This window comes from Lactuca saligna, chromosome 5 (assembly GCF_052625555.1).
Source record: "Lactuca saligna cultivar CGN05327 chromosome 5, ASM5262555v1, whole genome shotgun sequence".
Lineage (NCBI taxonomy): Eukaryota > Viridiplantae > Streptophyta > Magnoliopsida > Asterales > Asteraceae > Lactuca > Lactuca saligna.
The window spans coordinates 49139492-49154014 of record NC_136421.1 but is presented as its reverse complement, the minus strand read 5'-3'; the positions used below and the strand labels follow the sequence as shown (position 1 = coordinate 49154014).

At 40.8% G+C, this 14523-nt stretch overlaps 1 protein-coding gene and 2 non-coding genes across 3 annotated transcripts; 1 reads left to right on the top strand and 2 right to left on the bottom strand.

Annotated features, from left to right (window-relative positions):
- The first annotated feature begins 9996 nt into the window (after positions 1–9996).
- Positions 9997–11158, top strand: LOC145046096 (deoxyuridine 5'-triphosphate nucleotidohydrolase-like). The gene is made up of 3 exons (XM_078994382.1): positions 9997–10381; positions 10564–10655; positions 10752–11158. Exons 1-3 carry the CDS (start codon positions 10041–10043, stop codon positions 10994–10996), a joined length of 678 nt encoding a protein of 225 aa, XP_078850508.1. The 5' UTR covers positions 9997–10040; the 3' UTR covers positions 10997–11158.
- A 206-nt stretch (positions 11159–11364) lies between these two features.
- Positions 11365–11436, bottom strand: TRNAE-UUC (transfer RNA glutamic acid (anticodon UUC)). The gene has a single exon. It is a non-coding gene; the product is annotated as a tRNA-Glu (tRNA).
- Positions 11437–13615: 2179 nt separating this feature from the next.
- On the bottom strand, positions 13616–13687 carry TRNAE-UUC (transfer RNA glutamic acid (anticodon UUC)). The gene has a single exon. It is a non-coding gene; the product is annotated as a tRNA-Glu (tRNA).
- Positions 13688–14523: the final 836 nt, after the last annotated feature.

Sequence of the window (14523 nt, the reverse complement as noted above, 5' to 3'; positions counted from 1 at the left end):
GCCCTGGTTTGAGGGATTCGGATACACTTCCGGGTGTATCTGAACTCAAACTAAGGGAAATAAAAGATTTTAGTAAGATAAAAATTTAAAAAAAAAAAAAAAAAAAAAAAAAAAAAAAAAAAAAAAAAACGTTTTACAAAAAGAATTTTGAAAGCACTTGGAAAGAAAGAATTGTTTTTAACAAGATAGAGGTGTGTGCATGCGGTCAGCCGAGCTCAAGTAAGTACTCCCAAATTACCCATACAAGTTATTTGTTTAGTTTCAGTTTCAGTAGAACAGCATGCTAGTATAGGGCTAAGGATCTAGGAGAATGCCTTATGTGCCTGCTTATGTGTTACATCTTTATGAGTATTGCATGCCAGAATTGAGTAGACAGTAGTAGGATAGCCTGTTTAGGTTATGCTTGATAGTATGAGCTTAGCATCCTATGCTAGTGCAGTTTCTTGTTATAAGAATAGTTTTGCCTGAGTCTATTTCCCGTGTCCGAATGCTGCTTGCTTCGTGCTTAGTGGGGTTCTGGGTAGTGGGAGTTAGCCATTAGGTGAACACGTCACACCACATGTGATCAGGTTTGAATAATCCCAGAGTGCTGGAACTGGCTCTACTGCGCAGCTCTTGTTTGAGTCCAACCGTTGTAGGGACGGATCTTTTACTTGAAGGATTATCTGATCCTCATCACATGTAATGGTGTTTAGGTGGTGGCTAACTGGCATTATGAGGAGACCTACAACAGCTAAGGACCAGTCGCGTTGAGCTTGAAGTTTCCCTAGGGCAAGCCTAGGATTAGAGTAGCAGAGAATAGCAGTAGTAGAAGTGACTTGGTGGAGTCAAGGCAGTTCTTGAGGAAAGTACGGATAGATGTGGAAGGTAGTAGGGGCCCATACTACTGAAAGCAGAGGATCCGTACTCGAATTAAGGAAGGCCAAGACAAGACCAGGAAGCTAGTAGTAGTATCATGATCCCTTGAGATATTTCAGTGTTCTGATGTTGTTATGATATGTTTCAGAATGGTAGTTTTGCATCCGAGGCCAGCAGCCGGCAGTTCAGATGCCGGAGGGGGATCAGGATCGGGATCAGGCCCGGAGGTCGGGCAGATGGATGAGCAGACTAGAGAGTTCCTTTCTTCTGAGGTTACCCGCATCATACTAGAGCAGACTCCTGTAATCTTCGGTTCGATCAAGGAGGGTATTTTAGAGCTGATGGATGAGAGATTGAGTATTTTCCGTGCCGAGATGGCGGCCGTGATGGGGTCGCGCACACTTACGTTCAGGGAGTTCAGGGCATGCGGGGCTCCAGACTATCATGGGGCGCGGGACCCCATAGAGAGTACCAGATGGTTGGCGGATGTGGCCAACGCTTTCCGCACTAGCAGGTGTCCCGAGGGGGACAAGGTCAGATTGGCGTCCTGTCTTCTGAAGGACAGGGCACGGGATTGGTGGGAGGAGGTCGGACATGCCATCGGGGATGATGCGGCATTGGATGCCATGACCTGGGCTGATTTCTCTACCAGGTTCAGGGCGGAGTTTGCACCGGTCATCGAGGTGCAACAGTTAGCTAGGGAGTTCCAGGATCTTACTCAGACTACAGAGACAGTGGCGGAGATCACCGCCAAGTTCAGGGAGAGGGCCCTCTTGTTCCTCAGTATGCAGCCGATGAGGAGATGAAGAAGGCCCGTTATCATGAGATGCTGCGGAGTGACATCCGCATGTTTGTGAGCAGGTCCAGTTGTAAAACGCTGGACGACATGATTGCTAGAGCCAGAGAGAGGGAGATTGATCTCGAGATGGAGAAGAAGAGGAAACCGGAGGCGGTTTCGGGTTTAGGCAGTGTGGGCAAAAAGCCCAAGGTTTAAGATCACAGGTCCAGGGGTCAGCAGAGCCACGGTCGGTGTGGCAAGTGTGGGAGGTTGCACGAGGGGGCGTGCAAGGTAGGGAGTTCCGGCTGCTACAAGTGCGGTCGGACTGGGCATTTGAGTAGGGATTGTACGGCCCCTGCTACTATGGTTACAGCATCAGATCTGATTTGCTTTCAGTGCAATCAGAGGGGACACAAAAGGTCCCAGTGTCCCAGTTTAGCTGCAGTAGGGAAGGTGGTTGCACCTGCCCCTGCCACCCTGAGGATTACAGATGGCCGGCAGGGCCGAGCCGATGCGCCGGTGGCGAAGAGCAGGGCATTTCAGATGACAGCAGAGGAGGCGCGAGCGACTCCTGATGTGGTGGCGGGTATGAATCTTTCCTTCATCTTTTGTTATTATATCGTTTGAATATTACTTGATGATATGTTTTATTTAGGGTCGTTCTCGGTGAACGGCATCCCTGCTTTGGTATTGTTCGATTCGGGGGCTACCCGATCATTTGTATCGCTTGCGCTTAGCAAGAGACTTAGCAGAGCTCCCGAGGAGCTGGATTGTCCACTAGAGGTTGAGATAGCAGATGATAGGACCGTGAGGGTCGGCAGAGTACATAGAGGGTGTTCCCTTCAGATATTTGATGAGCAGTTTTCAGTGGACCTGGTTCCTATTCCCCTGCGTGGGAATAAAGTTATTGTGGGCATGGATTGGCTGAGCCCCAATGGGGCGGTGATTGATTGTGAGCTACAGCTAGTGAGGGTTCGCACTCCCAGTGGGGGAGAGATAGTGATTCAGGGCGAGAGGCCCCAGCGAGGACCGATCTTTTGTTCCGCCGCGAGGGCGAGGCGCTATGTTCAGCAGGGTTGCGCCGGTTTTGTAGCTTACGTCTTGGATGCCCGGGAGAAGGGCAAGACGGCGATTGATGATGTTCCTGTTGTTCGTGACTACCCGGATGTGTTTCCCGAGGATTTGCCGGGGATACCTCCAGAGAGGCAGGTTGAGTTCAGGATCGACCTAGTTCCTGGTGCGGCTCCGATAGCCAAAGCACCGTATCGACTTGCTCCCCCTGAGATGCAGGAGTTGTCTACACAGCTTCAGGAGCTGTTAGACAAGGGTTTCATTCGGTCGAGCAGTTCGCCTTGGGGAGCGCCGATCTTATTTGTGAGGAAGAAGGATGGGTCGCATCGTATGTGCATTGATTATCGGGAGTTGAACAAAGTAACGGTGAAGAACCGTTACCCACTTCCGAGGATAGATGACTTGTTTGATCAGCTCCAGGGAGCGTCTTGGTTCTCCAAGATCGATCTACGCTCCGGTTATCATCAGATGAGGGTTAGGGATGAGGATGTACAGAAGACTGCTTTCAGGACCCGGTATGGTCATTATGAGTTCGTGGTGATGCCATTTGGGCTCACCAATGCCCCAGCCGCATTGATGGATCTCATGAACCGCGTGTGCAGACCGATGCTGGATCGGTCGGTGATAGTGTTTATAGATGACATCTTGGTGTATTCCAAGACACAGGGGCAGCACGAGGAGCACCTGCGGGAGGTGTTGGAGACTTTGAGGAGGGAGAGACTTTTCACAAAGTTCTCCAAGTGTGAGTTCTGGTTGCGCGAGGTGTAGTTTCTTGGTCATCTCGTCAACCAGAAGGGTATTTTGGTAGATCCGGCCAAGATTGAGGCCGTGATGCAGTGGGAGGTCCCGAGGTCTCCATCTAAGATTCGGAGCTTCCTGGGGTTGGCAGGGTATTATCGGAGATTTATTCAGGACTTCTCCAAGATAGCAGTGCCGCTCACCCGACTAACCAAGAAGTCAGTGGTTTTTCGTTGGGGGCCTGAGCAGCAGGCGGCGTTCGAGACTCTCAGGCAGAGATTGTGCGAGGCTCCGATCCTTACCTTGCCAGAAGGAGTAGAGGATTTCGTAGTCTATTGTGATGCTTCGATCACAGGTATGGGAGCAGTATTGATGCAGCGAGGCCATGTAGTAGCTTATGCCTCGAGACAGTTGAAGCCTCACGAGGCTAATTATCCTACCCACGATTTGGAGCTGGGGGCGGTTGTGTTTGCCCTCAAGATTTGGAGACATTACCTTTATGGGGTCCGCTGTACTATTTACACGGATCACAAGAGTTCGCGATATCTTATGGATCAGCCGAGTTTGAACATGAGACAGAGGAGATGGTTAGACGTGCTGATGGACTATGACTGTGAGATCCTTTATCATCCAGGGAAGGCCAATGTGGTGGCCGACGCCCTGAGCCGCAAGGTGTCGACGGCCCCTATCAGAGATCTGTGTATGAGGATGACAGTGATCACTCCGTTGTTGGAGCGGATCAAGGAGGCTTAGATGGAGGGCCTGAAGGAGGAGAGGCAGAAGTGTGAGAGGATAGTGGGCCGAGTAGCTTCATTTGATTACGACAGTCGGGGTTTGTTGACGCTTCATGGTAGGATATGGGTACCGTACTGGGGTGGGGTACGGCAAGTATTGATGGACGAGGCTCATAAGTCTCGATTTTCTATCCACCCAGGAGCGACGAAGATGTATCGAGATCTTCGATCTGATTATTGGTGGCCCTGCATGAAGCGAGATGTCGCTTGGTACGTGGAGAGATGTTTGACCTGTCGGAAGGTCAAGGCGGAGCACCAGAGACCTCACGGCAAGATGCAGCCGTTAGACATTCCCGTGTGGAAATGGGAGGACATCACCATGGATTTTGTCACCAAACTCCCCAGGACCGCACGCGGGGTGGACTCGATATGGGTAGTAGTGGACCGGTTGACGAAAAGTGCCCATTTTATTCCGATTCAGGAGAGTATATCGGCGGAAAAGTTAGCCGATATCTATGTGCGAGAGATTGTGGCACGTCATGGAGTGCCGGTATCGGTGGTGTCGGACCGAGATGTTCATTTCACGTCCAGATTCTGGAAGCCATTCCACGACGAGATGGGTACTCGTCTCCATTTCAGCACCGCTTTTCATCCTCAGACTGACGGGCAGAGCGAGAGGACGATTCAGACTCTCGAGGACATGCTTAGGGCATGTGTTCTAGATTTTGGGGGCAGTTGGGATACGTATCTTCCGTTAGCGGAATTCTCGTATAACAACAGTTATCATGCGAGCATTGATCGACCTCCTTTTGAGATGTTATTCGGCAGGAAGTGTAGGACCCCGATTTGTTGGGGCGAGGTCGGTCAGCGAGTCATAGGGAGCACCGAAGTGGTGCTCAAGACGACGGAATTGATCCAGCAGGTCCGTAGTAGGCTGCAGACTGCGCAGAGTCGGCAGAAGAGCTACGCCGACAGGAGGCGTTCGGACTTGGAGTTCCAGGTGGGAGATATGGTTCTTCTGAAAGTCTCACCTTGGAAAGGTGTCATCAGGTTCCGGAAGAGGGGCAAATTGGGCCCCAGATTTATCGGCCCCTTCAGGGTTTTGGCCCGGGTGGGTCAGGTTGCTTATCGGTTAGATCTTCCTGAGGAGCTCAGGCTGATACACAACACCTTCCACGTGTCACAGTTGAGGAAGTGTTTGGTGGATGAGGCAGCAGTCGTTCCCTTAGAGGACATTCAGGTTGATAGCGGCCTAAATTATATCGAGAAGCCGGTCGCGATTCTGGAACGGAAGACCAAGACCTTGAGGAACAAGGTAATTCAGCTAGTAAAGGTGCAGTGGCAGCACCGGAAGGGGTCTGAATGGACGTGGGAGGCTGAGGAGGAGATGAGAGCGCATTACCCGGAGTTATTTGCAGATGCATCCGTAACAGACTTCGAGGACGAAGTCTGAGACAAGTGGGGGAGAATTGTAACGACCCGTTCCCGGTATGTTGATTTATTGGTAACTATAGTGAGTTTTCAAGAGGGACTCGGCGAGTTCTAGCCTGACTCGCCGAGTAGGGTCGCGTCTGAGGGCACGCGTGAGCCGGGGACTCGACGAGTCCATATCCCCGACTCGGCGAGTCCATCTGTCTGGGTGAAACCCTAAAATCCCCGGGTTGCCCACTATTTATACCACCTTATAGCCCCCATTCTCGCCTCCCTCACCCTGAGAACGCAGTGATAGAGCCCCAAACCTCCATTGAAGAGCTTATATGTGTTTTGGTGCCATTTTGTGAAGGTGTGAAGAAGGAGAAGAAGGATGAAGCAAGGAGAAGTGTTGTAGTGCAAAGATCCAAGGCCAAATCAGAGTTAATTGAGGTATTTTCGGAGTTCCATCTTGTTATATGCTTTAAACTTCCATTAGGGCTCTCCTAAGAGCTAGTTGGTGCTTGTTTCAAGCCTTACACTTGCATGAACGTCTTATTAAGTCGATATATCTATGGATCTGAATGTTGGGGTGTTGTAGAGCCCAGATCTACTGTCTTTTTGGAGTTATATTGCATGATAACCATAGATCTACCCATTTTGTGCATCTTTTAGCCTTATTTCCCTTATTCATGAGGTTGTGCACGTAAAGTTGGAAACTTTACGTGGTAAAACAGCTTATTGGACTCAGATCTATCAATTGTATGCATTGGATTCAAACAAAATCAAGTAAAAATCAGTTGCATGGCGGCGACTCGGCGAGTCGGAAGAACGACTCGACGAGTCGGGTCGCGAGTCCCGAGTCCTTCAGTTTTATCAGTGTCGAGTGGACGAGGTGAGTCAGGAAGTGGACTCAGCGAGTTGAGAGTAGACTCAGTGATGGAGAGACTCGACGAGTTTGTTCATTCAACTCGGCGAGTCCAAGGCAATCTTCTTGGGATCAAGAACAACTCGTCGAGTCTGTTCATACGACTCGGCGAGTCGGATGAAGATTGTCTGAGTTCTTGGATCAAGAGGGTACTCGTCGAGTCGATGCCAGACTCGACGAGTAGCAGTGAGTAAGGGGAAAAGTGAGAGTAGGACTCGGCGAGTTGGGTGGCCCAACTCGGCGAGTCAGCCCAAAAGAGAGTTGACTTTGACCAAGGGTAAAAGAGTCATTTTACCCCAAGCACAGTGTTTAGTATTTGATTGAGTGTGTTTATGGACTTGTAGCCGAGGAGATTCAGGAGCAGCCGCCGTTAGCTTTCCGAGCCACACACTCAGCAGCCAGCTTACGAGGTGAGTTTCCTTCCAGTAGGAACGGGTCTAAGGCCACAATGCCGGCCCGTTCAGTTAGCAGTAGTTTCCGGATTTAGGTCCGATGCAGTAGTTAGTATGTTCGATGCCTTCGTGGTTCGAACAGGAATTGTGTGCTATGTTTTATGTGTTAAGTATTGTGTTCCGGGCCACGGCCCGATGTAGCACGTCGTATATGTGTTATGCTAGTTAATGTGTTATGTTATGCCATGTTCAGTCAGTCAGTTCCGGACTTCGGTCCGATGCAGTTAGTTCCGGACTTCGGTCCGATGCAGGGGACAAGGTCCCAGTCAGTTCCGGACTTCGGTCCGATGCAGTTAGTTTCGGACTTTGGTCCGATGCAGGGGACAAGGTCCCAGTCAGTTCCGGACTTCGGTCCGATGCAGTTAGTTCCGGACCTCGGTCCGATGCAGGGGACAAGGTCCCAGATAGTTCCGGACTTCGGTCCGATGCAGTTCCGGGCTTCGGCCCGATGCAGTGGGCAAGGCCCAATATGTGTTTATGTGTTATTGTATGGTATGTGGTATTTTGGGGGAGCTCACTAAGCTTCGTGCTTACAGTTTCAGTTTTGGTTTCAGGTACTTCCGCAAGCAAAGGGAAGAGCTCGGGGTGACAGCATCGCACACACCGCAGCATAGCTTTTATCCTGGGGATGTCTCTTGATGTGTTGGATTGATGTAGTATGATACAGTTTTCCGCACAATATTTTATTATGTTTTGGGAATACATCGCGTATGTTTTATGTTATGATACTTATATTATGGTTTTGATTTTATGGAAAAACGAAAATTTTTGGGTCGTGTTTTTGGGTCGTTTCAATAAGGGAGGAGGGAGTCGTTCCCTCCCAACCCATCGAACCCACTACCACATCAATTTTTGTCTCTTATTTTTCTTCATCTTTTCCAACCCACAACACACGGAAATCCTATCTTTTTGAACCTACTCAACCCACTCAATTAAAAAAAATACAAAACAACTAAGGTACAAGTTTTAAAACACACGGTACAATAGAAAATAAAAAAGAGAAAGTAGAGAAAGATGATGAAATGAGTTAGTGAAACCAATCAACTCACTCGTTGACGCGAGAGTGGTATCGCCGATAACTCGTTGAAGCGAGAGTGGTATCGTCGATAACTCTATTGGTAATTAAGATTTTATATTTGATTGTTTTTTATTTTTTTTAATTGAGTGGGTTGAGTGGGTTCAAAAAGATAGAGTTTCAGTGTGTTGTGTGTTCGGAAAGATGAAGAAAAATAAAAGCGAAAAAGTGATGTGACAGTGGGTTCAGTGGGTTGGCAGGGAATGACTCGCTTCTCCCTAAAGACTGATTGTGTACAGTTTAACAAATTAAAGAGGTAAATATAAACGGAAAAAAATCAGTAACTAAATAGGTACAAATTAAAAAATATATTATTTTTTAAGTTATTATCACATATAAGTAATAAAAAAAAAGTTAGGCCTCTTACAATTGTCCACTTTACATCCTTCAATGCCCCTCAAGAAAAGTACAAATACAAGTCAGATTGACTTTGGTTCATTGAACTTGTGTGTGAGCATTCACCGATGATCCAAAAAAATTCAAGAATTTTTTTGAGAAAGGGCAAATACCAAAAAAGCCATTATATTTTCACTCGTTTTTGAGAAAAGCCCTATAATTTTTTTTTGTTGGCTCTAGCCACAAATTTGACATAAAGTTACCACTTTAGCCCATTTAACGATTTTCATGGTTAACTCTGTTAAATTTTTTGCAAAATCAGTCCTAAAAGTTCAATTTTGGTCCTTGTAGTTTGCAAAAATTTACACAACATATCCAAAACTCGGTTTTATGTTTTTTAATTTCTTTATTTTCATTTATTTTTTTTATTTTTTAATCAAAGCTAAATTTGCTTTTATATTTTTTAATTTTTTTTTTATATTTTTCGTTCTTATTTCCTTTTTTTTAACTTCTTTTTTTTGTTTTTTTATATTCATTTATTTTTCATATTTTTTATAATTTTTTTTGTTTTTTCATTATTTTCGTTTTTTCATTTTTTTTTAGAAAACCAAAAAAAAACTCAAACACCAAAAATGTAATATACTCTAATATATTGATACACTTTGCACTTTCTAAAAAATTATCAAAAGAAATTATCAAATTGACGAAAAACAAAACATAACAAAAATACGAAAAAAAAAAAAAACGAAACTAATACGAAAAATATAAAAAAATATATTCGTACACTTTAAATTTTTTGATAAATATCAAAAGAAGTTTTCAAATTGAAGAAAAACAAAACGTAAATTTATTTTATCAAAAATAAAGAAAAACGAAAAAACAAAAAAAATAAAAATAAAGAAAAAAAATATACAAAATATGAAAAATAAATGAATATAAAAACGAAAAAGAAAAAGAAAAAAGAAAAGAAGTTAAAAAATAAAAAAATATATATAAAAAAACCAAAACCAAAAGAACGAAAAATATAAAAAAATTATAAAATATATAAAAGCAAGTTTAGCTTTGATTAAAAAAAAAATAAATAAAAATAAAGAAGCTAAAAAACATAAAACCGAGTTTTTGACATGTTGTGTAAATTTTTGTAAACTAAAGGGACAAAATTTGAACTTTTTGGACTGATTTTGAAAAAAATTTAACAGAGTTAACCATGAAAATCGTTAAATGGACTAAAGTGGTAACTTTATGTCCAATTTGTGACTAGAACCAACCAAAAAAAAAATAAAAATTTTCTAAAAAACGTGTGAAAATATGGTGGTTTTTATGGTATTTGCCCTTTGAGTAACAACTTCAAACCTACAAATACGAATAAACTTTATTGACAACGAGATCTGCCACAAGTGAGTCGGACTAGTGTTGTGGGCCGATGTTGGGTAGATGGCTTACTTACTCCTAATGTTATAAAATATAAAATAGTTATCCGAATCAGAAAAACTTGATTTATGCGTATATGCAAATTTCAAGTAATTTGGGATACAAAAATTATGGAAAAGTCATATCCCTTAGGAAGAAAATATAATATGCTTTATATTTATTTATAAATCCTTAGAGGGGGTGCATATATGATAGTGCACATTAGGAAGATGATAGCTCTCGAGTAAACATGGCGGGAATTCTTGGCGCCATACGATATACTCTATCTTTTAGGAGAGACTATTTCATCCCTTATAAACCCTACCCCCATCACCATAACCCTTTTCATCCATTTCGTTCTCCCATCTTCAATCGCTCATCAAAATCATCATCCTTTCGGCTAATTTCGGCCATGTCAAACATCAACAACATCCCTGACATCGAAGGACCTGCCCCAAAGGTTCAGAAAATCGACGATCGGAACGGAAGCTCCGACCACCAACTGCCTTTTTTCAAAGTGAAGAAGCTATCGGAGAAAGCTGTTTTGCCTGCGAGAGGTTCGTCTCTTGCCGCTGGTTACGATCTTTCAAGGTACGTAACGTTAATTGCCACAATCAAAACCTACTTTTCATCTACTTGTTATTGTTGATTTGTTTCTATTCAGGAAAACTATAAATTTAGTAATGAAATTAACTTATGTTGGATTAGAATGAAATCGAATTTGATTGTTCATATGATTTTGTTAACCTTATTTGGATTTGTCTTCGATCCAGTGCAACAGACACTAAAGTACCAGCGAGAGGCAAAGCACTGATTCCCACGGATTTATCCATAGCAGTACCAGAAGGAACATATGCTCGAATTGGTATGCATTTGTGCTTCTCTGGTCGACTAATTTCTTAAAGACAAGATCCATAGTTGTATAATCATTAATGTAATTATCATTATTATTGTTTTGAAGCTCCAAGATCCGGTCTAGCATGGAAACATTCGATTGATGTCGGAGCAGGTGTGATTGATGCCGACTACAGGGGTCCGGTTGGGGTGATCTTGTTCAACCATTCCGATAATGATTTTGAAGTGAAAGCGGGTGATCGAATTGCACAGTTGATTATCCAGAAGATCATCGTACCAGAAGTCATGGAGGTTGATGATCTTGATTCAACAGTAAGAGGCGCGGGTGGGTTTGGATCAACTGGAGTTTAACATTTCATACAAGTAAAATTATTCATTAGGAAATAGGAAATGTTATGTAATTTGGCTCCTAGATTTTGGTAGTTTACTTGGTTGCGTAATATGGCTGTTTTATGGATGGAGCATTTTGTCGAACAGTTGGTGGGTATGTGAAAAGAATTATCTTATTTGATATTTCACTGCTACATATTGGAGAAATTGAGAAATCATTCTTGCAACTGTTGAACATGATGTTATTGAAACAAAAATAGTTGTACTACTCAATAAATCAAACCAAAAAATTAGAGTTCTATCTTATAAAACATTAAAACTAAAAAAAGTAAACAACTATATGAATAAATAATGTATGGGAAAAGTATGTCTTCATGTAATAAAAAAGGTTCCATTGCCGGGAATCGAACCCGGGTCTCCTGGGTGAAAGCCAGATATCCTAACCGCTGGACGACAATGGAATTGATGGGAGTATTTCTGAAAGACAGTTAATATATCACATACTCTTTGTTGCAAAAAGTTAAATCAACAAAATTTTGAAAATTTGTCGTCGGATTTTAAGGTGCAAAGATGGTTAATTACAATATTATTGACGATGATCCAAAACTTGTAAGATTTGGGTCCAAGGATGTTGAAAAGATGCAATGGTTGTATTTGTATATTAAGGTGAGCATTTCACTTCTTTTTCAAATCATGGTATATTATCTTGTACTTTATACCGTACAAACAGTAACTTACTTGCACATATATCCTTTTCGATGTACCAAGCATTTATATTGTTAAATCATAAAAGCTTTACATAGACTCAAATTAATTATTTTAAAAATAACATCCATAGATCTTATGATCATAATTTTACTATATATGACTCATTGTACCTTATTGAGGAGTTCCATCTCATCTCACGTAAGGAAACCCAAAAGATATAAATGCATGTTGATTTTTCATGTATGTTTTCTCTTTTTTTTTTTTTTCCACTTTACATGAGACAGCTTTTAAAGCAGCTCGTCCTACTGTAAAAACACCACTTCCCAAGCTCACAAGAGGGAAAATTGATGTTAGATCCACACATATGTGCTTCCCTCCGTCCCATCCAAAACCTAAAACGGCAGCTGGTCTAAGCATTGATATTATTTTCAATGGTTCAGTCAAAAAGTTCACAAATGTTTCTATCTTGGTAGAAATCCCGACGTGCCAAAATATGTCGAAAAAAAATCTCTAACAAGATCGTTTCGATACTTGAAACCCGAAAGTTTTCTACAATGAACTGCATGCTCTCCAAAAAAGTCCAAACATGCCTTACGATAAATAATGCATATCTCATCAAAAAGAAATAAAAGGATTAAAAGACATACTTGAGGTTAACATAACACTCCATTGACAACATATGTTGGTCAAAACCATCAATATGAATAGTCATAAGAAATTTTTTAGCATGTGTTGCCCTTAGACACTAAGAAATTGTTTTATGTCTAGTAGTCATGTCGAAATAAACTTCAATGTCTTAGACAAATTTACTAAAAAGTGAACTCGCAAATGAATGTTGGACTTTAAGAGGGGTAATGTCCTTATTAGCGAAACTGTTGAAGTCAAATATCAGAATCATATCATGAAGACAGCTAAAACACAAACATAATCAAAATTCATATCGGATATGTCGCCATCTCGTAAGATATGGTCTTGTACACCCACAATTGAGCTTGTGAGGCCACAAAAGAATAAGAAGAAGGCTTTACCTCCGAGTATAGCCCCAAACCACAAAACCTAATTGGTAATGAAACAAGCCGTCGTTAAATGTCCCGAAAGAAAGAACCCTCACAAATCACAATGTCCTCAATACACATCCTTAGACCAAATAAAAGTTTGGCAATACTCATACATGATCGAAACAAAAAGAACTCGATTTGGGTGATATATATATATATATATATATATATATATATATATATATATATATATACACTAATGTTTATTCCACATTAATATCAATATTCTACAATCATTTGGATTATCATGATATTTGACTATCAAGCTAGTTTGACTTTTTAATTGACATTTAGGATTGAAAGTCAATTTGTGTTCCTTGTTAATTTACAATATGAAATGCAGACTCTGAGGATGATGCCTACGAAATAAATAACTCATAAGGAAGAATGAAGAATTTGCTCCAGAAAATTAGCACTTGGATATGTATTCTCACCTTTTTTTTGTCCTTAAATATGAACAGAAAGGATTTCCAAATACGAGATGTTTGATTTTGAATAAAGATTCTTTTTTCTTTTTTTTAATAAAGATTAAAACTTTAGAACCTAACCATAAGATGAAGCATGTGTTATTCTATTGAAATTCCATACCAAGTTGATCACATTCCCTCAATTAGGTATTAGTCGACTTTCTAAAGATTAATTGCATAGGGTACATATGATTATGAGTAGTAAACCTTGTATATAATATACAAACAACGAGTTCTCATTAAAATTCAATCGAACTGAATTTATCAGAATTTCAAAATAAACTATAAACAAACAATTTATAAATCAAACATATCAATCCCATAGAAAATAGAGGTTTTGATGTATGAAAAGAAACTCAAACCAAAAGTAGAAAGAAAAAGCCTACTGACTTGAGTTAAAAAAAAGGTTCCATTGCCGGGAATCGAACCCGGGTCTCCTGGGTGAAAGCCAGATATCCTAACCGCTGGACGACAATGGAATTATTGATAATTATCCTATACGATAACGTATTAATATTAAGTTATTCCTAAATATATTAGGATAAAAAATTATTTTGTATATAACGTTTGGCCCAATTTTCTGCCAACGATCATGTATGGCGTCCAAAAGTATTTGATAGTAGACCATTATTTGTGAATGCCTAGTTATTTTAACTTTAAGATACTTTAAAATATAATAATGTTGTAGTAGAACATTATCTAAAACCAATCCATAGGTAAACGTTGCACACATATAAGATTTCGTACGTTCATTTGATTTTATATAATTATCATATTGAAAATACTAATCTAATTAATATGAATAACTAAATTATATTTTTCAACTCATGTATATCATTGTATATAGGTTGACTATTAAAAAATGAGACCTTACAAAAATTAATTGAAGAGTAGATTAACTATTAGAAAACGATGACAATTTTAAACTATATTAATCTTTAAAAAATACATATTAAGAATAAGAGTATGTAATATTCAAAAGATGATCATTGTTTGATGTCCGTACTAAGTTTTGTTTACGAGTATATATGAGAGATTTTTTATTTTTGAAAGAAATTTGGAAAAAACGTATTAAGCTTGTTCTTTGAAACAACAATGTGAGTAGCATTTTTTCAAAAGTAATTTACTAATTTATAAGCTACTTTTAAATTATCAAACATAACAATCTAAAAAACATGTAAAGAAAAATTAATTCTATTGTGTCAAATATAGTCTAACTAATTGTACAGTAAATATCTTATTTGTTAATAAATTTAATTGTATTTGAATTTATAGAATTTATAATCATGTTTTTGAAACTTTACAGTAAATATTT

What these genes read in the sequence shown, in the direction of transcription:
- LOC145046096 (XM_078994382.1), top strand. Translation starts at nt 10,041, where the DNA reads ATGGCGGGAATTCTTGGCGCCATACGATATACTCTATCTTTTAGGAGA. An exon ending in GCTGGTTACGATCTTTCAAG is followed by an intron (nt 10,382 to 10,563) that starts GTACGTAACGTT and finishes TCTTCGATCCAG; the next exon opens with TGCAACAGACACTAAAGTAC. An exon ending in AGGAACATATGCTCGAATTG is followed by an intron (nt 10,656 to 10,751) that starts GTATGCATTTGT and finishes ATTGTTTTGAAG; the next exon opens with CTCCAAGATCCGGTCTAGCA.